General features: G+C 38.5%; 1 protein-coding gene across 1 annotated transcript in view; it reads right to left on the bottom strand.

The window, feature by feature from the left end:
* Positions 1 to 5,691: 5,691 nt before the first annotated feature.
* The window catches only part of exd3 (exonuclease 3'-5' domain containing 3), a 172,294-nt gene continuing 153,761 nt past the window's right edge, over positions 5,692 to 24,224 (bottom strand). Inside the window, exons 20-21 of the mRNA XM_061907925.1 lie at positions 7,816 to 7,882; positions 5,692 to 7,742 (exon numbers count right to left, since the gene is read on the bottom strand). Coding sequence (XP_061763909.1) covers positions 7,435 to 7,742; positions 7,816 to 7,882 — 375 coding nt within the window. The 3' untranslated portion in view covers positions 5,692 to 7,434. The remainder of the gene's footprint in view (positions 7,743 to 7,815; positions 7,883 to 24,224) is intronic.

The raw sequence follows: 24,224 nt of genomic DNA on the forward strand, positions 1-24,224 counted from the left end.
AGTCTTGAGACAGCTAAACACATGAGATGATGAATTCAAAACTGCATCCCAAATCCTTCACACATCAAGACTCAAACAAGTCCAAAGTCCGCTGGACTAAATCTCTAGTATGTTCTCATTTCAACTGGTCAAGTCTCAAGAATGTCCCAATAACTTGGTCTAACAAAGGACTAACTTCTGGGAATCTAGGGCCTAATTATTTAGTGATTTGGTCTTCAGTCTCTAGAAAGGCCCCAGTCCATAGTCCAAAGAAACTGCCTTACAAGTCTGAAATCGTTTGTTTTGAGTTTGTTGCAAATCCAAAATCTCGAGACAACTAAACACATGAGATGATGAATTCAAAACTGCATCCCAAATCCTTCACACTTCAAGACCCAAGCAAGGTCAAAGTCCGCTGCACTAAATCTCTAGTATGTTCTCATTTCAACTGGTCAAGTCTCAAGAATGTCCCAATTACTTGGTCTAACAAAGGACTAACTTCTGGGAATATAGGGCCTAATTATTTAGTGATTTGGTCTTCAGTCTCTAGAAAGGCCCCAGTCCATAGTCCAAAGAAACTGCCTTACAAGTCTGAAGTTGTTTGTTCTGAGTTTCATGCAAATCCAAAGTCTTGAGACAGCTAAACACATGAGATGATGAATTCAAAACTGCACCACAAATCCTTCACACTTCAAGACTCAAACAAGTCCAAAGTCCGCTGGACTAAATCTCTAGTATGTTCTCACTTCAACTGGTCAAGTCTCAAGAATGTCCCAATTACTTGGTCTAACAAAGGACTAACTTCTGGGAATCTAGGGCCTAATTATTTAGTGATTTGGTCTTCAGTCTCTAGAAAGGCCCCAGTCCATAGTCCAAAGAAACTGCCTTACAAGTCTGAAATCGTTTGTTTTGAGTTTGTTGCAAATCCAAAATCTCGAGACAACTAAACACATGAGATGATGAATTCAAAACTGCATCCCAAATCCTTCACACTTCAAGACCCAAGCAAGGTCAAAGTCCGCTGCACTAAATCTCTAGTATGTTCTCATTTCAACTGGTCAAGTCTCAAGAATGTCCCAATTACTTGGTCTAACAAAGGACTAACTTCTGGGAATATAGGGCCTAATTATTTAGTGATTTGGTCTTCAGTCTCTAGAAAGGCCCCAGTCCATAGTCCAAAGAAACTGCCTTACAAGTCTGAAGTTGTTTGTTCTGAGTTTCATGCAAATCCAAAGTCTTGAGACAGCTAAACACATGAGATGATGAATTCAAAACTGCACCACAAATCCTTCACACTTCAAGACTCAAACAAGTCCAAAGTCCGCTGGACTAAATCTCTAGTATGTTCTCACTTCAACTGGTCAAGTCTCAAGAATGTCCCAATTACTTGGTCTAACAAAGGATTAACTTCTGGGAATATAGGGCCTAATTATTTAGTGATTTGGTCTTCAGTCTCTAGAAAGGCCCCAGTCCATAGTCCAAAGAAACTGCCTTACAAGTCTGAAGTTGTTTGTTCTGAGTTTCATGCAAATCCAAAGTCTTGAGACAGCTAAACACATGAGATGATGAATTCAAAACTGCATCCCAAATCCTTCACACATCAAGACTCAAACAAGTCCAAAGTCCGCTGGACTAAATCTCTAGTATGTTCTCATTTCAACTGGTCAAGTCTCAAGAATGTCCCAATTACTTGGTCTAACAAAGGACTAACTTCTGGGAATACAGGGCCTAATTATTTAGTGATTTGGTCTTCAGTCTCTAGAAAGGCCCCAGTCCATAGTCCAAAGAAACTGCCTTACAAGTCTGAAATTGTTTGTTTTGAGTTTCTTGCAAATCCAAAATCTCGAGACAACTAAACACATGAGATGATGAATTCAAAACTGCATCCAAAATCCTTCACACATCAAGACTCAAACAAGTCCAAAGTCAGCTGGACTAAATCTCTAGTATGTTCTCATTTCAACTGGTCAAGTCTCAAGAATGTCCCAATCACTTGGTCTGAGTTGGTACTAAATCCTGGGGATCTGGGGCCTAATTATTTAGTGATTTGGTCTTCAGTCTCTAGAAAGGCCCCAGTCCGTAGTCCAAAGAAACTGCCTTACAAGTCTGAAATCGTTTGTTTTGAGTTTCTTGCAAATCCAAAATCTCGAGACAACTAAACACATGAATTGATGAATTCAAAACTGCATCCCAAATCCTTCACACTTCAAGACTCAAACAAGTCCAAAGTCCGCTGGACTAAATCTCTAGTATGTTCTCATTTCAACTGGTCAAGTCTCAAGAGTGTCCCAATTACTTGGTCTAACAAAGGACTAACTTCTGGGAATATAGGGCCTAATTATTTAGTGATTTGGTCTTCAGTCTCTAGAAAGGCCCCAGTCCATAGTCCAAAGAAACTGCCTTACAAGTCTGAAATCGTTTGTTTTGAGTTTCTTGCAAATCCAAAGTCTCGAGACAGCTAAACACACGAGATGAGTTCAAAAATGCATCCCAAATCCTTCACGTTTCAAGACCCAATCAAGTCCAAAGTCCGCTGGACTAAATCGCCAGTATGTTCTCATTTCAACTGGTCAAGTCTCAAGAATGTCCCAATTACTGGGTCTAACTCGGGACTAACTTCTGGTGATCTAGAGCCTAATTATCTAGTGATTTGGTTTTCATTTTCCAGAAAGTCTGAATTCATTGGGACTAAATATCTGCATATCATGTCCCTGTGTCAGTTAAAATTTTGGGCTCCCAATTATGACGTCTTAGACCAGTGCCCAAAAGTCCTAAAGGTCCACATTTTTCAATCAAACATAAAAACACAGAAACATTGAAATTGCATCAGGAATCCAAAGTCCGAGGTCATATCCCGAGTCAATTACAAAGTCCCGATTATTTGGATTACTTCAGGTTCCAAATCAAGTTTTGAGTTTTTGGTCCAGTAATGCACCAGTCCTGAAAAAAAAAAAACCCAAGGTTCTTTTGGAGCAAGTCCTAAACATGACGCATTACTACTGCCTCACAAATCCAAAAAACAGTGAAGTCTCAGGAAAGTCCAAGGCCATTTGACATATGTACCAAAAGGGACTATGGTTTTAGTCCAAGTTCCAAGTCCTCCAAGATTTAAGAACTCTGTAGTTATTTGGTCCAACTCCAAGTCTGTAACAAATGTCCCATTTGGAGCCGATCCTTGGTTGAGCCCAGTCCTAAGGTAAAGTTGGAAGAAGTAGAAGATCCCAGGTATCAAGTCCAACCGTGACCCAGAAAGGGACACAATAAGAAGTGTAAAAATCCCCTAGTCCTGTCAGACCTGGACATGATCCCCCTTTGTCTACGTCTTGTTTACATCGGTGTTTCAGGTCCGGCACAGACCCCCTCCCCCAACGTCCGTCCCAGAGACAATGGCCGTGGCAGATAAGTCTATTGTAGTCCGGGGGAAGGTTGAATCCACTCACAAAGCACCCGATTCTGCCCTTTGAGGATCCCTTCAAAGTAGCGCAATTAGCGACATGGAATCAGGTGACGCTTAAGAAGGTGTTTCAGAAGCACGCGGCGGGAAGTCAGAAGTCGTTTTGGACTTCACATTGGCTAAAACGCACATGGACATCAAAATCTCCGTGGTTTTTCAAAAAATCCAATCAAAAAGTGGACATCTGCCAAGTTTTAAACGGGAACTGACCCTTTTTTTTTAAATGTTTGCTGTTATTCACAATCCTTTTAAGTATCCTTTAGGATGCTTAAAGTCCGTTGCTATAGTTATTAGCTATTGTGCGCAAGATGTACTTTTTCTATCTGTGCAAGGACAAAACTTCTCGTCTGCAGATGTTTTTTGTTTTAGCCCGCTAACAGCCCAGTAATTCAAGCACCTCAACGAAGACAAGACGACAGCACCCGGACGAAGCAGAGACAAGGCGAAATCACAAGGCCCCCCAGCACATTCCGTCGCGTACTGGAGCCGCTTTGCATGATATATGTGACCACTCCTTTTAGAGGTGGCTTCAGTGATGTTGACCAGGGAACTCCTGAATAAATAGAGGGATGCGGGAGCTGTACCTTAAGAGCGTAGGGCGAGACTGTGACTAAGTGTGCAGCTCCATGCGTTCTCCTCATGAGCTAAATTCAACTCTGTCTCTGCATGATTCCTTGCTTCTTGTCTGTTTAATAGATGTCCTCAGTGTTTGAACCTGACAGCTAACAAAGGAGTTAGCTATTCCGCCTATAAAGCGCTCTAAAAAAAACCTCCATCAATGTTTTTATATATGCGCTGTAAGTATATATTTAATGTATACTTATTAGCTTATAAAACGGTGCAGCTAATTTAGGGATGTTTCTTTGCTGACTGCCATAATGCAAATAGTTTTTGTAAAACACAAACAAATACACTGAAATGGTGTTTTTTTTTTGTGCTATGGCGCCATCTCTCGGACGAGTTTTCTCACTGCAGGTGAGGCGTGTAAAAAATCTACTCCCTGTTTTAATGCCTTGAGCCGGAAGCAAAACCGCCCATAGCTTTTCTACTCGTATGAATGCTTCATTCGTCACTCCAAGCAACGTTTATGAGTTTTACAATATATCCATCCATCCATCTTCTTCCGCTTATCTGAGGTTGGGTCGCGGGGGCAGCAGCCTAAGCAGGGAAGCCCGGACTTCCCTCTCCCCAGCCATTTCGTCCAGCTCCTCCCGGAGGATCCCGAGGCATGCCCAGGCCAGCCGGGAGACATAGTCTTCCGAACATGTCCTGGGTCTTCCCCGTGGCCTCCTACCGGTCGGACGTGCCCCAAACACCTCCTGAAGGAGTCATTCGGGAGGCATCCTGACCAGATGCCCGAACCACCTCATCTGGCATCCTCCGGATGACAGAGCTTCTCACCCTATCTCTAAGGACGGGGCTCTCCCTTGGTTTTACAACGTAACTAAAACAATTCTTACAACCTAAAGCGTCCCATGTGTGACGTCTGTAGGAGCATTTTCATGAATATTTCAACGTGCTATCGTAATGTAATCAAGCTAGCGTCGTTACCATTAGCTAATATGCTAACAGGTTTACGGGTGTCCGTGTTACTATCGTTGACTTGCAATGGCGTTCTTTTTGTTTTGTTTCAGTTTCACAAATTCCTCAGTAAATTCACCCAAGCGTGACCATGGAGTTATTGAGTCTGTTTAGTTGATTGGAGAACGAGCTTGCCCAGCTAACGGGTCCATGACTAGGACTTCTGTTTTGTTTAATCGACCGTTTTACTGCCCTGTTGCAGACAATTAACAAACATTTAAGGTATGTAAATAAACTTTTACTAAATCTTTCTGTGTAAATAACTAATTTCATATCTGCGACTTATATATGGAATTATTTTTTCCTTCTAAAACTTAGTGGGTGTGTCTTATATGCCGGTGCGTTCTATAGTCTGGAAAATACGGTAATCAGAAATGCAAATAGGGGATATCATAGAAGCTTATATTTTTGTTTACATTTGGAGCGTTGGAAACCAAATCAGGGTTGGTGAGAATCCGACCTCGAAAGGCGCTACAGCCGAAATTCCGAGAAGGAACTTGGAAATTCCTTGAAACATTGCACTAGAAAGACATGTGCATCTCTTAAGAGCTTCAAGCTAATAGTCCTCTGCAAGATTCGGGAAAAGGAAATGTGACGTCATTTGTTTGTCTTGTGTTGTGTTGACGTTGCACCTGTGCAGCTTTTGTCTTGTCAGAACACAGCAGAACGTGCACCCGTTGAACTGTGCTGGTAAGTACAGCATACCTTTATTAACATAGGTTTGCTTCAACATATTCCAAGGGAGACCGTAATCAAGAGAAGAAAAACTTGCCGCCTTTGCGCAGCTTTCCAAATAAAAGCGTAAAACTGGATGGAGTCTTGTAGTCATCCATCATTTTAAAACTGAGGCTGCGTTCACAAGTCTTGTCTAAAACGCACAATGGCAGACGATTCAACCAGGCCGGGAACTGATAAGAACTGACAAACGTGGTCAATTCTGTTGCCGGATCATTTCCGTTACTGGATCCTTTCTGGTACTGGATCATTCCGTTACTGGATCTTTGTGTTACTGGACCATTCCTGTTACTGAGTCATTTTTGTAACTTGGTCATTCTGTTACTGGATAATTTCTGTTACTGGATCATTCCGTTACTGGATCAATTCTGTTATTGAATCATTTTGTTACTGGATATTTATGGTACTGGATCATTCTGTTACTGGATCATTTTGTTACTGGGTCATTCTGTTACTGGATCATTCGGTTGCTGGATCATTCTGTTACTGGACCATTCTGTTCCTGAACCCTTCTTTTCCTGAATAATTCTGTTCCTGGATCATTCTGTTATTGCATTATTCTGTTACTGGATCATGTTGTTACTGGGTCATTCTGTTACTGGACCATTCTGTTCCTGGATCATTCTGCTACTGGATAATTTCTGTTACTGGGTCATTTTTGTTACTTGGTCATTCTGTTAGTGGATAATTTCTGCTACTGGCTAATTTCTGTTACTGGGTCATTGTGTTACTGGATCTTTCTGTTACCGGATCATTCCGGTACTGTATCTTTTCTGTTACTGGATCATTGTGTTACTGGATATTTCTATTAATGGATCATTGTGTTACTGGATCATTTTGTTACTGGATCATTCTGTTACTGGATCATTCTGATAATGGATCATTCTGTTACTGGACCATTCTGTTGCTGGGTCATTCTGTTCCTGGATCATTATGTTACTGGAATATTCTGTTACAGGATCATTTTGTTACTGGGTCATTATGTTACTGGATCATTGTGTTTCTGGATATTTCTATTACTGGATCATTGTGTTACTGGATCTTTTTGTTACTGGATCATTCTGATAATGGATCATTCTGTTACTGGACCATTCTGTTGCTGGGTCATTCTGTTACTGGACTATTCTGTTCCTGGACCATTCTGTTCCTGGACAATTGTGTTCCTGGATCATTCTGTTATTGGGTCATTCTGTTACTGGGTCATTCTATTACTGGATCATTGTGTTACTGAATCTTTTTGTTACTGGACCATTCTGTTCCTGGATCATTTTGTTGCTGGATCATTCTGTTACTGGATCATTCTGTTACTGGATCATTTCTGTTACTGGCTAATTTATGTTACTGTATCATTGTGTTACTGGACCATTTCTGTTACTGGATCATTGTGTTACTGGATCTTTCTCTTACCGGATCATTCCGTTACTGTATCATTTCTGTTACTGGATCATTCCGTTACTGTATCATTTCTGTTACTGGATCATTGTGTTACTGGATATTTCTGTTACTGGATCATTGTGTTACTGGATATTTCTGTTACTGGTTCATTGTGTTACTGGATATTTCTATTACTGGATCATTGTGTTACTGGACAATTCTGTTACTGGACCATTCTGTTGCTGGGTCATTCCGTTACTGGACCATTCTGTTCCTGGATCATTTTCTTACTGGATCATTCTGTTACTGGATCATTCTGTCACGTGCAACACCTCCTGGAAGGTGGACAGAAGGCGTTTGAAGTGGGAGCCCTTCCAGAACACCTTGCCACATTGGGTGCACACGTAGTAGTGCGACACCTTTGGCATCGGGGCCAGGGGCAGGGCGTGCAGCTGTAGGGGCGCCCCCCCGGGGAAGCTGAGCGTGACGGGGTCCAGGTCCGACAGGGAGGCCCAGCGGCACTGAGCGGCGTACCTGGGGAGCTCATGGCTGTCATCGAGTGGCTCCTCCTCCTCCTCCTCCGGTGAGAACAAGGAAGCGTCCTTCTCTTGCAGGAGTCCTACAAAAAAGGCACATGGGTGGAAAAACCTTCGCCACGTTGTCATGCCAGCCTGGCACGGCGGTTGACCCACCTTTCTGCCTCAGCATCCTGACCATGTCTGGCTTGGGCACCACCGAGTACTCGTTGCCGTTGCACGCCTGCACAAACACAACAAAAGTAGGTCAACTTCTGCTTTTTACTTGGCTAAATTGACACTGCTCCATCTTCCTTCGCATTTTTTGAGGCGTGCAGGAAGACGCACCGGCGCAGTCTTTCCCACGTCGCTGCTTGGGCGTGAAAGTGGCCACACAAAGATCAGAGTGTGTGCAGGAGCGCCTTTACGCCTCGGTTCACACGTCCTCTGCGGTGGACGCGCCCCTCCACCACTCCCACAGCAGGCCATTAGTGACCTCTGACCCCCACGCACACACACTGGTCTGTGAGCCATCCTGACAGCATGTGAGCGCTAAAAGCCTTGTCAACACACCTGAGCTCCACCCAGCAAACAGCATTCCACTTAGGAGCCCGCCTGTCAATCAAACTCACTGAAGTCAAAGCATTAGCGGAGCTCATGTCCAACGCCCTGCCATGAAACTGTTAAAGGGCAAGCACACATTTTTTTTTTCATTTTAGGACAAGAACACACATTTTTTAAATTTTTTTATTGCATTCTAAGACGTAAATAAACTCTAGCAAGACTAAGCGAACAATGGAGCAAATGAGAGTTGTTTTATTCCGCCTGTAAAGAGCTCTAAAAAACCTCCATCAAGGCTTTATATACACACTGTAAGTACTGTATATATGTAGTATCTAGTAACATTCATAACAACATGTAATATTTACATATTTTCATCATTTCAAGTGTATACATTTCACAACGTTCACTTTCCCTTCAACAACAACAAGACTACTAATCATGGCAGAGCTGATGAGAGACAACAAAGACTACTTTGGGACAAGTTATGATCCAGAAACTTTTATTTTTGAGCCTGAATATAAGGAGGATGATCTACAAGTTTTGGAAGCTGTGCTCTAAATAGATGCAGCTCATGTCTAACTCTCTGCCTTGAAACTGTTAAAGGGCAAGCACAACTTTTTTTTTTCAATTTAGGACAAGAACACACATTTTTCAGTTGTTGTTTTTTATTGCATTCTAAGTCGTAAATAATCTCTAGCAAGACTAAGCGAACAATGGAGCAAATGAGAGTTGTTCTATTCCGCCTATAAAACGCTCTAAAAAATCTCCATCAAGGTTTTATATACACACTGTAAGTATATATGTAGTATCTAGTAACATTCATAACAACATGTAATATTTACATATTTTCATCATTTCAAGTGTATACATTTCACAACGTTCACCTTCCCTTCAAGACTACTAATCATGGCAGACTTGATGAGAGACAACAAAGACTACTTTGGGACAAATGATGATCCAGAAACTTCTATTTTTGAGCCTGAATATAAGGAGGATGATCTCTAAGTTTTACCAGCTGTGCTCTAAACAGATGCAGCTCATGTCTAACTCTCTATCTTTGAACTGTTAAAGGGCAAGCGCACCTTTTTTTTTCTTTCATTTTATAAAGCGCTCCAAAGAATCTTCATCAAGGTTTTATATACACGCTCTAAGCATACATGTAGTATCTGGTAACATTCATAATAACATTTAATATTTACATATTTTCATCATTTCAAGGGTATACATTTCACAACGTTCACTTTCCCTTCAATAACAACAAGACTACTAATCATGGCAGACTTGATGAGAGACAACAAAGACTACTTTGGGACAAAAGATGATCCAGAAACTTCTATTTTTGAGCCTGAATATAAGGAGGATGATCTCCAAGTTTTAGAAGGTGTGCTCTAAACAGATGCAGCTCATGTCCAACACTCTGCCTTAAAACTGTTAAAGGGCAAGCACACCTTTTTTTTCCATTTTAGGACAAGAACACATATTTTTCAGTTTTTTTTAATTGCATTCTAAGTCGTAAATAAACTCTAGCAAGACTAAGCGAACAATGGAGCCAATGAGAGTTGTTTTATTCCGCCTATAAAGCGCTCTGAAAAACCTCCATCAAGGCTTTATATACACACTGTAAGTACTGTATATATGTAGTATCTAGTAACATTCATAACAACATATAATATTTACATATTTTCATTATTTCAAGTGTATACATTTCACAACGTTCACTTTCCCTTCAATAACAACAAGACTACTAATCATGGCAGACTTGATGAGAGACAACAATGACTACTTTGGGACAAAAGATGATCCAGAAACTTCTATTTTTGAGCCTGAATATAAGGAGGACGATCTACAAGTTTTAGAAGCTGTGCGCTAAACAGATGCAGCTCATGTCCAAGGCTCTGCCATGAAACTGTTAAAGGGCAAGCACAACTTTTTTTTTTCATTTTAGGACAAGAACACACATTTTTCTGTTTTTTTCAATTGCATTCTAAGTCGTAAATAAACTTTAGCAAGACTAAGCGAACAATGGAGCCAATGAGAGTCGTTTTATTCCGCCTATAAAGCGCTCTAAAAAACCTCCATCAAGGTTTTGTATACACACTGTAAGTATAAATGTAGTATCTAGTAACATTCATAATAACATGTAATATTTACATATTTTCATCATTCCAAGTGTATACATTTCACAACGTTCACTTTCCCTTCAAATGAGGAACATATGTAAATATACATGTTATTATGAATGTTACTAGATACTACATGTATACTTACAGCGTGTATATAAAACCTTGATGGAGTTTTTTTTAGAGCGCTTTATCGACTTTTTTTTATATGTATTGTTAGCCACCTCTTACTTGCCATATTTTACGAGTTAGAATTCATAAAAAACACCTGTGTTCTTGTCTTATCTAGGGATTGTAAATTATAGGCAAATTTACTTAAAATTTGGATAGAAAAAACTCGATATTTGATTCTGAGGTGTATAACTACCAAATTAGGTAAAAAAAATTGACAATGCTAACACTTAAAATGTGTTAACAATATCACTAATAGTTGTTAATAATCAGGTCACAACATGTAAATGGAGTATTGTTGGCACTTTTTGGATGTTTTTGGGGGGTTTTATGTGCAAAATAGTGTACTCTTTTTATATGTATTGTTAGCCACCTCTGACTTGCCATATTTCATGAGTTAGAATTCCTAAAAAAAAACATGTGTTCTTGTCTTACCTTGGGATTGTGAATTATAGGCATATTTACAAAAAATTAAGAAAGAAAAACTCAATATTTGATTATGAAGTGTCTAACTACCAAATTAGGAAAACAAATCGACAATGCTAACACTTAAAATGTGTTAACAATATCACTAATACTTGTTAGTAATCAGGTCACAACATGTAAATGGAGTATTGTTGGCACTTTTTGGATGTTTTTGGGGGGTTTTATGTGCAAAATAGTGTACTCTTTTTATATGTATTGTTAGCCACCTCTTACTTGCCATATTTTACAAGTTGGAATTCATTAAAAAAAGTATTCTTGTCTTACCTTAGGATTGTGAATTATAGGGAAATTTACAAAAAATTAAGAAAGAAGAACTCGACATTTGATTCTGTGGTATATAGCTGCCAAATTAGGTAAAAAAAAAAAATTGACAATGCTAATACTTTACATGCGTTGACAATATCACTAATACTTGTTAATAATCAGGTCACAACATGTAAATGGAGTATTGTTGGCACTTTTTGGGTGTTTTTATGTGCAAAATAGTGTACTACTTTTATATGTATTGTTAGCCACCTCTTACTTGCCATATTTTACCAGTTAGAATGCATAAAAAAAGAGTATTTTTTGTCTTAGATATAGGATTGTGAACGATATAAACACCTTTTGTAAAAAGTGCATTTTCCCTCTAAGATGTTATGACGGCTGTCAATCAAGGCCAGCAAGAAAGGTGTGCAGTGTTTGCTGCGGTGAAGACGCGGGAAGAGCGGCGAGACGGTGGAGGTGTGGGAAGAGTGTCGCCTCCCGTCTAGTGTGGGAATAAAAGCCCTCCCTCCTGTTCAGCATCTTCCCTCCTGCATGCATTCACTGAAAAAAAACGTGTCCACAAAGACATAACAGGTCTCCAAAAAAAAAAAAAAAAGGTGTGCATAAAGAGCTGTGTGCACGTATGAGCGAGGGGCCAGAAAAACAGAGTCGGGTTATTTGCTCAGCTCAGAGTTTCCCAGAGTGAAGCAAGCCAGAACCTGCTCTGTAGTGTCAAGGCCGAGCTGTGCACTCACAAAAGCCGCATGGCAGCCCAGCGTGAGTCACTTGCAACATGTGCAGGTGTGCTACACCGCAAAGTTAGGATAGCGCCGGGCTTCCCATCTTCTCCGGGCTCGCACGAAGCGCTGCCGGGACTTTCCGAGGCCATACATTTCCCGGCTTAGGTCTTTGATAAAGAGCAAGTGCCTGCACAAAGTTGTTCTACCTCACACACCTGCGTGCGGGTCTGCACAACACAAATGTTTTAGTTCAAAAGGCAAAGCAGCTCTTTTGATCCCGATCGGCCACGAAATGTATTCGGTTGTTCCTTAAACCAGTGTTTTTCAACCTTTTTTGAGCCAAGGCACAATTTTTGGGCATTGAAAAAATCCAGAGGCACGCCACCAGCAGAAATCATTAAAAAACAAAACTCAGTTGACAGTAAAAAGTGGTTGGATATGACTTTAAAGCAGGGGTGTCCAAACTTTTTCCACTGAAAAATCAAAGCACGCGGGGGCCAGCTTGATATTTTTTCATTTTCAAAACCAATACAATATACACTTTTTATTTTTATTTTTCTTATTATTGGGGCTCCCTCAAGTTAGGTCTTAAGGACCCAAAAGGGTTTCAGTCCAAAACAAGGTTCAAAATAAGTTGTATATTATTTTTTTCATAAAACCCTTGAATCGCTAATTCTACTTCATTATTTGTTTTACTTTTTACGAGCTTTTTGTCGAAACCCTATTTCTTGGGGCAAAATACAAAATAAACAATATTTTTCCCCAAAAGATTTTTAAAGTGAAATATTTAATGTGAAGTAATTGGATCCCTAAATAGGTCAATACATTTGAATTCATCATTATTATTTTAAATTTTTTTTCTAGCAAAGACAGTTATTGGGTGCCGCTGGGTGACATCATACGCAAATACGGTATTAGCTTTCACTGCTATGCTGATGACACCCAACTCTTCATGCCCCTAAAGCTGACCAACACGCTGGACTGTAGTCAGTTAGAAGCGTGTCTTAATGAAATTAAACAATGGATGTCCGCTAACTTTTTGCAACTTAACGCCAAAAAAACGGAAATGCTGATTATCGGTCCTGCTAGACACTGACCTCTATTTAATAATACAACTTTAACATTTGACAACCAAATAATAAAACAAGCTGACTCGGTAAAAAATCTGGGTATTATCTTAGACCCAACTCTCTCCTTTGAGTCACACATTAAAAGCGTTACTAAAACGGCCTTCTTTCATCTCCGTTATATCGCTAAAATTCGCTCCATTTTGTCCACTAAAGACCCCGAGATCATTATCCATGCGTTTGTTACGTCTCGTCTCGATTACTGTAACGTATTGTTTTCGGGTCTCCCCATGTCTAGCATTAAAAGATTACAGTTGGTACAAAATGCGGCTGCTAGACTTTTGACAAGAACAAGAAAGTTTGATCACATTACGCCTGTACTGGCTCACCTGCACTGGCTTCCTGTGCACTTAAGATGTGACTTTAAGGTTTTACTACTTACGTATAAAATACTACACGGTCTAGCTCCATCCTATCTTGCCGATTGTATTGTACCAGATGTCCCGGCAAGAAATCTGCGTTCAAAAGACTCCGGCTTATTAGTGATTCCTAGAGCCCAAAAAAAGTCTGCGGGCTATAGAGCGTTTTCCGTTCGGGCTCCAGTACGCTGGAATGCCCTCCCGGTAACAGTTTGAGATGCTACCTCAGTAAAAGCATTTAAGTCTCACCTTAAAACTCATCTGTATACTCTAGCCTTTAAATAGACCTCCTTTTTAGACCAGTTGATCTGCCGCTTCTTTTCTTTCTCCTATGTCCCCCCCCTCCCTTGTGGAGGGGGTCTGGTCCGATGACCATGGATGAAGTACTAGCTGTCCAGAGTCGAGACCCAGGATGGACCGCTCGTCGGGACCCAGGATGGACCGCTCGCCTGTATCGGTTGGGGACATCTCTACGCTGCTGATCCGCCTCCGCTTGAGATGGTTTCCTGTGGACGGGACTCTCGCTGCTGTCGTGGATCCGCTTTGAACTGAACTCTCGTGGCTGTGTTGGAGCCACTATGGATTGAACTTTCACAGTATCATGTTAGACCCGCTCGACATCCATTGCTTTCGGTCCCCTAGAGGGGGGGGTGGGGGTTTGCCCACATCTGAGGTCCTCTCCAAGGTTTCTCATAGTCAGCATTGTCACTGGCATCCCACTGGATGTGAATTCTCCCTGCCCACTGGGTGTGAGTTTTCCTTGCCCTTTTGTGGGTTCTTCCGAGGATGTTGTAGTCGTAATGATTTGTGCAGTCCTTTGAGACATTTGTGATTTGGGGCTATATAAATAAACATTGATTGATTGATTGATTAAATTCCACTAAAATCCTTAGGGATCCAAAAGTGCCGCACTCATAAAAAGGTCATGCTTTTTTTTTATTTTTCATTCAACACTTAAATCTCTATATCGGTTTTATATAATATATCGTAATTGCTTTAGTATATTTATAATAACAATCAATAGGATAATTAGTATAATCAGTATTAGTACATAATTAGTATGGATATATTTTTCAAATTTTCATATTTTTCATGATTTTATGTTTGTTGTATTTATGTCCTTTTTGTCCTTAAATCAATCAATAATTCATAGCAACATTGATTTTTATTCTTTATTATTTTTGGAGAAATTATTTAAAAAATGGTGTTATTATAGTCAACATTGAAACTTTTTCTAGTTGCATTTAACCTATTTGCTCTTTTATTCCACTTTTTAATGTTTAAAAAAAATATATATATATTTTAGTATTTTTAGAATGATGTGCTGCGGGCCGGTAAAACATAAGCTGCGGGCTGCAAACGGCCCCCGGGCCACACTTTGGACACCCCTGCTTTAAAGCATAACCAAGCATGCATCACTATAGCTCATGTCTCAAAGTCGGTGTACCGTCACCACCTGTCACATCACACCCTGACTTATTTGGACCTTTTTGCTGTTTTCCTGTGTGTACTGTTTTACTTCTTGTCTCGTGTTCCTATTTTGGTGGCTTTTTCTCTTTTTTTTTGTATTTTCCTGTAGCAGTTTCATGTCTTCCTTTGAGCGATATTTCCCGCATTTACTTTGTTTTAGCAATCAAGAATATTTCAGTTGTTTTTATCCTTTTTTGTGAAGACATTGTTGATTGTCATTTCATGTTCGAATGTAAATTGTGTTCGCGCCACAGTAACTTTTTGCTGTCGTCCAGCATTCTGTTTTTGTTTACTTTGTAGCCAGTTTAGTTTTAGTTTCGTTCTGCATAGCCTTCCCTTAACTTCAATGCCTTTTCCCTGGGCCACTTGCCTTTTGTTTATTTTTAGTTTAAGCGCTAGATACCTTTTTACCTGCACACTGTTAATCTTGTAAATCCCACATTCTTTATTTTCATGTCTCATTCAGTAAAAAAAACTTAATTCCATTCCATTTTTTAAGGTGGTCCGTCATAACGTTTCTAGCATTCAAGCAGACATTATTGTGAGGTCTTGTATTAGTGTTCCTAATTAGATATACCGGCCCCCAGACACATTTTTTTTTTCTCAAAATGTGGGTACTTGAGGCAAAATAATAGCCTAGGCCTGCACTAACAACTAGGCCATTTATTTTCAACCACTGTGCCGCGGCACATTAGTGTGCCGTGAGATACAGTCTGGTGTGCCGTGGGAGATTATTTAGTTTCACCTTTTTGGGTTAATTTTTTTTCTTTGCAAACCAGTAGTCATGGTCTACTATTCTGTTCTTAAGAGTTATGATCTTCAAGGGGTTGAATATTTTTGTCTATGAGATATTAAGAGAAATGACAATGTTTGGTATGTTACAAAATATAATGTTGTAATTATTTGATTATTTGATATGACTATAAACAAAATATGGAATAAATGACCAACTTGCTAAAACACCAAAAAGAGCTCGGCAGAGTAACCGTGTAATAGTCTTCCATATCAGCAGGTGGCAGCTTTGTAGATGTCGGAAGCAGCGGGAGGCAGTGTGCAGGTAAAAATGTGTCTACTGCTTAAGCCAAAAAACTAAAGGTGAGTGCCCCTAAGAAAAGGCATTGAAGCTTAGTGAAGGCTATGCAGAACAGAACTAAAACTGAACCGGCTACAAAGTAAACCAAAACAGAATGCTGGACGACAGCAAAGACTTACTGCGGAGCAAAGATGGCGTCCACAAAGTAAACCCGAACCTGAAATGACAATCAACAATGTCCCCGCAAAGAAGGATAAAAACAACTGAAATATTCTTGATTGCTAAAACAAAGAAAATTCGAGAAATATCGCTCAAAAGAAGACATGAAACTGCTCCAGGAACATACCGAAATAAGTGAAAAAGCCACCAAAATAGGAGCGCAGGAGAAGAAGTAAAACAGTACACACAGGAACACAACAAAAAAACTCCACATAAGTCAGGGTGTGATGTGACAGGTGGTGACAGTACACCTACTTTGAGACAAGAACTACAGTATATTGATGCAAGCTTAGTTATGGTTTAAAGCAGTGGTTCTCAAATGGGGTTACGCGTACCCCTGGGGGTACTTTAAGGTATGCCAAGGGGTACGTGAGATTTTTAAAAAAATATTCTAAAAATAGCAACAATTCAAAAATCTTTTATAAATATATTTATTGAATAATACAAGAAAATATGAATGGAAGTTCATAAAGTGTGAAAAGAAACGCAACAATGCAATATTCAGTGTTGACAGCTAAATTTTTTTGTGGACATGTTCCATAAATATTGATGTTAAAGATTTCTTTTTCTGTGAAGAAATGTTTAGAATGAAGTTGATGAATCCAGATGGATCTCAATTACAATCCCCAAAGAGGGCACTTTAAGTTGATGATTACTTCTATGTGTAGAAATCCATCCATCCATCCATTTTCTACCGCTTATTCCCTTTTGGGGTCGCGGGGGGCGCTGGCGCCTATCTCAGCTACAATCGGGCGGAAGGCGGGGTACACCCTGGACTAGTCGCCACCTCATCACAGGGCCAACACAGATAGACAGACAACATTCACACTCACATTCACACACTAGGGCCAATTTAGTGTTGCCAATCAACCTATCCCCAGGTGCATGTCTTTGGAAGTGGGAGGAAGCCGGAGTACCCGGAGGGAACCCACGCATTCACGGGGAGAACATGCAAACTCCACACAGAAAGTTCCCTGAGCCTGGATTTGAACCCAGGACTGCAGGAACTTTGTATTGTGAGGCAGACGCACTAACCCCTCTGCCACCGTGAAGCCCATGTGTAGAAATCTTTATTTATAATTGAATCACTTGTTTATTTTTCAACAAGTTTTAAGTTATTTTTATATCTTTTTTTTCCAAATAGTTCAAGAAAAACCACTACAAATGAGCAATGTTTTGCACCGTTATACAATTTGATGAATCAGAAACTGATGACATAGTGCTGTATTTTACTTCTTTATCTCTTTTTTTTTCAACCAAAAATGCTTTGCTCTGATTAGGGGGTACTTGAATTAAAAAAAATGTTGACATCACTGAAAAAAGGTTTAAAGTCATACCCAACAATTACGACAACAACTTTTTACTGTCAGTATCGGATGTTTTCTACTGGTGGTGTGCCTTCTCATTTTTTAAGATAAAAATATGTGCCTTGGCTTAAAAAAAGGTTGAACAACAAAGCACTAGGGCCACTGAGTAGGTAATAGTAGAAAAGTACCAAAAAGTACTGAAATAATGTCAGCACCTGTACTAAAATATCGGTGTCATTATAACACTAATATAGTGTGATATATTTTACGGCAATCTATGTCACTTTTATTTTTCAACTCACTTTTGTAAACAACTTACATAATGTACCTAACATGTAGTAAGTCCTTCAACAAATCACGATGTCCATATATGGATTTCCTCTCATCGCCCTGTTTTTACCTTATTTCAAATCAGCAGGCGATAAAACGACAGACTTGAGATCAAACGGACGCTGAGCAATTAAGCAGCAAAAAGACCCTTTCTAAAAAAAATTTTTTTTTTGCAACATGTCGTCTCTTTCTTTTGTTGCCGAGGGGGGGGGGTTTGTTGGGGCATTCTCACACTCCGTGTGGCCGTGGCGGAGAAAGAATGCTCCTTGCTGTGACAACAAAGGCCATCTAAAGTGTGATACTGTGTTTCAAAGGATGGGAGGTGGTGGAAAAAAAAAAAAAAAGGGGGGATATTGGAGAGGAGGTAGAGAAAAGGGGGGTTGGTTGTGGGGGATCCCCCCCCGGCCCCCCATTCCCCACCCCCACCCACACACACACCGCGCTGACTCTGCAGGCAGCTCCCATGGGAAAACTGGAGAGCAATCTGGAAAGGGCCGATGTAGGTCACATGGTCTGGGCGGCCAATGGCGGCGGGGCCAGGACTTGATTGAAAAAGGAGGCGAGTCAGGTAAGGGGGCGGCGTGGGAACTGGGAGAGAAGACGCGCGAAAAGGGGAGACCGACGCCAAACCTTTTCACGCGTGCAAGGACTTTGCAGTCGGAGTGGAGGTGATGAACGCCATAAATCAAACATAGGAAGACATTCAAGTTATCGTGTTTAATAACGGTGCACAAAAAAATAAAATAATCGATTCACAACCAAATAACAATTCTTATTCTAAATCGATTTTCTATTTTTTTGTAAGAATCAATTTAAAAAATATGTTTTTAGGCCATCTCCATGCAACAATGTCAACTGTTTGATTATGACTATTTGATCATTTAATCTATTTATTGTACAGTAATCTATTTACTTTCTTATATATATCTATATATTTTATACATATATTTATATATTATTTATATATATTTATTTAATTATATATGCACCATTCGCTTATGTAACAAAATGTCATTCTTATCTGTGCTGTAAAGTTCAAATTTGAATGACAATAAAAAGGAAGTCTAAGTATAAGTCTAATACATTAAATATATAATGGCAGTGTGTATATAAAAACATATTACATATAGTTTAAAATGTGTCTGTTACAACATTATATATATACTTGCAGTGTGTATATTCTACATATTACATATTGTTATGAAGGTGTCTGTTACTAAATTATATATATACTTGCAATGTGTATATAAAACAAATTACATATTGTTATGAAAGTGTCTGTTACTACATTATGTACATACTTGCAGTATGTTTATAAAACACATTACATACTGTTATTAAAGTGTCTGTTACTACATTGTATATAATGCATACTTGCAGTGTGTATATTCTACATATTACATATGGTTATGAAGGTGTCTGTTACTAAATTATATATATATACATACTTGCAGTGTGTATATGAAACAAATTACATATTATTATGAAAGTGTCTGTTACTACATTTTTTATATATATATATAATTGCAGTGTGTATACAAAACATATCACATATTTTTATGAAATTGTCTGTTACTACATTATATATACTGCATACTTGCAGTGTGTATATTGTACATATTACATATTGTTATGAAGGTGCCAGTTACTACATTATATACAGTATATATATATATTATATATACACACATATATATATACTCGCAGTGTGTATATAAAACAAAATTACATATTGTTGTGAAAGTGTCAGTTACTACATTATGTACATACTTGCAGTATGTATATAAAACATATTACATACTGTTATGAAAGTGTCTGTTACTACATTATATATAATGCATACTTGCAGTGTGTATATTCTACATATTACATATTGTTATGAAGGTGTCTGTTACTAAATTATATATATACTTGCAGTGTGTATATAAAACATATTACATATTGTTATGAAAGTGTCTGTTACTAAATTATATATACTGCATACTTGCAGTGTGTATATTGTACATATTACATATTGTTATGAAGGTGCCTGTTACTACATTATATATACTGTATATATATATATATATATATATATATATATATATATATATATATATATATATATACTCGCAGTGTGTATATAAAACAAATTACATATTGTTGTGAAAGGGTCTGTTACTACATTATATATATACTTGCAGTATGTATATAAAACATATTACATACTGTTATGAAAGTGTCTGTTACTACATTATATATAATTCATACTTGCAGTGTGTATATTCTACGTATTACATATTGTTATGAAGGTGTGTTACTAAATTATATATATACTTGCAGTGTGTATATAAAACAAATTACATATTGTTATGAAAGTGTGTTACTACATTTTTATATACATATATATAAATGCAGTGTGGATACAAAACATATTACATATTGTTATGAAGGTGTCTGTTACTAAATTATATATATACTTGCAGTGTGTATATAAAACAAATAACATAATGTTATGAAAGTGTCTGTTACTACATTTTTTATATATATATAATTGCAGTGTGTATACAAAACATATTACATATTGTTATGAAAGTGTCTGTTACTACATTATATACTGTATACTGCATGCTTGCAGTGTGTATATTGTACATATTACATATTATATATAACGCATACTTGCAGTGTGTATATTCTACATATTACAAATTGTTATGAAGGTGTCTGTTACTAAATTATATATATACTTGCAGTGTGTATATAAAACAAATTACATATTGTTATGAAAGTGTCTGTTACTACATTTTTTATATATATAAATAATTGCAGTGTGTATACAAAACATATTACATTTTGTTATGAAGGTGTCTGTTACTAAATTATATATATACTTGCAGTGTGTATGTATAACAAATTACATATTTTTATGAAAGTGTCTGTTACTACATTTTTTATATACATATAATTGCAGTGTGTATACAAAACATATTACATATTGTTATGAAAGTGCCTGTTACTACATTATATATACTGCATGCTTGCAGTGTGCATATTGTACATATTACATATTGTTATGAAGGTGCCTGTTACTACATTATATATATATATATATACATATATATATATATATATACACATATATACTCGCAGTGTGTATATAAAATAAATTACATATTGTTGTGAAAGTGTCTGTTACTACATTATGTACATACTTGCAGTATGTATACAAAACATATTACATACTGTTATGAAAGTGTCTGTTACTACATTATATATAATGCATACTTGCAGTGTGTATATTCTACATATTACATATTGTTATGAAGGTGTCTGTTACTAAATTATATATATACTTGCAGTGGTATATAAAACAAATTACATATTGTTATGAAAGTGTCTGTTACTACATTTTTTATATATATATATATATAATTGCAGTGTGTATACACAACATATTACATATTGTTATGAAAGTGTCTGTTACTACATTATACATACTGCATGCTTGCAGTGTGTATATTGTACATATTACATATTGTTATGAAGGTAAGACATGCATCTGGGGATAGGTTGATTGGCAACACTAAATTGGCCCTAGTGTGTGAATGTGAGTGTGAATGTTGTCTGTCTATCTGTGTTGGCCCTGCGATGAGGTGGCGACTTGTCCAGGGTGTACCCCGCCTTCCGCCCGATTGTAGCTGAGATAGGCGCCAGCACCCCCCGCGACCCCGAAAGGGAATAAGCGGTAGAAAATGGATGGATGGATGGATGAAGGTGCCTGTTACTACATTATATATATATATATATATATATATATATATATATATATATATAACATGTATACTCGCAGTGTGTATATAAAACATATTACATTTTGTTATGAAAGTGTCTGTTACTACATCATATATATATAATTGCAGTGTGTATATAAATCATATTACATATTGTTATGGAAGTGTCTGTTACTACATTGCAGTATGTATATTGTACATACTGTTAATACATTAAATATATACTGGCAGTGTGTATATAAAACGTTGATGAAGGGTTTTAAAGTTGTTTTAGAGACTTTGAACGCTACTATGATGACTTTGCATTTTGCAAGTGTTTTTAATCATCTTTAAAATCCTAAAACAAAAAGGACATCTGTGGTCTTCTCTCTCATAATGATTGTGAACGATAGGCAACATTCCATTAAAAAAAGTGCGGTTCCCCTTTAAGATGAACGTACGGAGCACAAGTAGAAGTGACCCACATCCGATGCGGAAGAAGGATCAGATTCCGTGTGGTTTGGTCTGTCCACACCGCCCAGAAAAAGTTACATATGAGGAAGAAAAAAAACGTTACCGCAGCGTGAAGGTAGCCAATGAAATGCTGGAGGATGCTGGGATCTTCTCTGCGTGCTTGTTCTCAACAACGGCAACGGGCTTTAAAGAAGAAATGCTTGCTGCGGTTCCAAAGTGCTTATAATCAACACCAGACTGAAACTGCAACCAAACAGGGCTTTAAAGACGTAAGCAGAAATACATCCAAATTGTTGCATCCCACCGAGCAAACCAAAGTCATCCATCTGCAGAAATGTTGCTTTTGTGCGATTGGCGCAGGTCGACAGCGTTTTTAATTCATTTCAGGTGCATGAACGTTTACCACTTCCACCATACAGTTGTGAACAAAATTCTTCAACCCTCACAAACTGTTGGTGTTTTAGCAAGTTGGACATTTATTCCGTATTTTTTTTATAGTCATATCAAATAAAGATGTGTCAAATAGACAAAAGCAACTTAAGTTGTAACACTGTATTTTACAAAATACCAAAAAAGGACATTTTTCTTAATATCTCATTGACAAAATGATTCAACCCCTAGTTCAGGGGTCGGGAACCTTTTTGGCTGAGAGAGCCATGAAAGCCAAATATTTCAAAATGTATTTCCGTGAGAACCATATCATATTTTTTAACACCGAATACAACTAAATGCGAGCATTTTTAAGTAAGACCAACATTTTTAGAGTATAATAAGTCTCTTATTCTTTTTAATAACATTGTTATTCTGAAGCTAACCAATAATAAATAAAATGTCATGTCTGTTGATCATGTTTTTGTTTGCCCATGTGCTGTTTGTCCTTTGGACTCTTTAAGTTCCTGTTTTTTTCCACTCCCTTGTCTGGTTTCCTTGGTTACTCATTTTGTCCACCTGTCTCTGGTGGACAAAATGCCCGCTCACCTGCTTCCCGAGCACTAATCAGAGGCAGCATTTAAGCTCGTCTTGCCAGTCAGTCGCCCTGTGCTGACTTGTTTCATGCCTTTCCATAGTTTCGTGCCTCATGCCATGCCAAGTAAGTTTTGTTTGATTTATGTTCTTGGTCTGTTTATGCGCTAGTTTGGTTTTTTAGCCCAAGTTGTGCATCCGCTGTGAGCGATTTTTGTTTGTATATTTTTTTGGTTAAAATTTAATCATGTTTTTACCTAAATGCCATGTCCCGAGTAGTACGTCTGCCTTTCTGGGAGAACGACCCCGCAGCAAGCTCCAACCCCCCCATCGTGACATAAAATACTTCTTACCATTAATGCGACTTCTTGAACAGGTGCGGTAGAAAAACGGATGGATGGATATAAATGCATGAGAATGGTTTATATTTTGCACGTTATTATTAGCAGTGTAGGTTGATTGGCAACACTAAATTGGCCCTAGTGTTTGAAAGTGAGTGTGAATGTTGTCTGTCTTTTTGTGTTGGCCCTGCGATGAGGTGGCGACTTGTCCAGGGTGTACCCCGCCTTCCGCCCGATTGTAGCTGAGATAGGCGCCAGCACCCCCCGCGACCCCAAAAAAGGGAATAAGCGGTAGAAAATGGATGGATGGATATTAGCACTGTGATTACCAACAAAATTATTCATAATTATCGCATTGAGCGATGTCAGCTAAGATTTATCTGAGAGCCAGATGCAGTCATCAAAAGAGCCACATCTGGCTCTAGAGCTATAGGTTCCTTACCCCTGCCCTAGTTCCATGCATCTTTAGTACTTAGTAGAACACCCTTTGGCAGTAATGACATCCTTCAAAGGTGATACATAAGCGGACACAAGCTTCTTGCAACCATCTACAGGTATTTTAGCCCGTTCCTCTTGGGCAAAGGCCTCCAGTTCATTCATATTCTTGGGCTTGCGTGCTGCAACTGCCTTCTTCAAGTCCCACCACAGCTTTTCTATAGGATTTAGGTCTGGCGACTGTGAAGGCCACTCCAGAGTCTTCCAGCCCTTCTTCTGCAACCACTCTGATGTTGATTTGGAGGTATGCTTGGGATCCTTGTCCTGTTGGAAGGTCCAACGTCTCCCAAGCCTCAGCTTCGTCACTGATTTCGTGACATTTGCAGCTAATATATTCTGCTAGGAAGTAGAATTCATAATGCCTTGAACGCGCTGGAGATTCCCGGTACCTG

This window comes from Nerophis ophidion, linkage group LG08, assembly GCF_033978795.1.
Source record: "Nerophis ophidion isolate RoL-2023_Sa linkage group LG08, RoL_Noph_v1.0, whole genome shotgun sequence".
NCBI classification, from domain to species: Eukaryota; Metazoa; Chordata; class Actinopteri; order Syngnathiformes; family Syngnathidae; genus Nerophis; species Nerophis ophidion.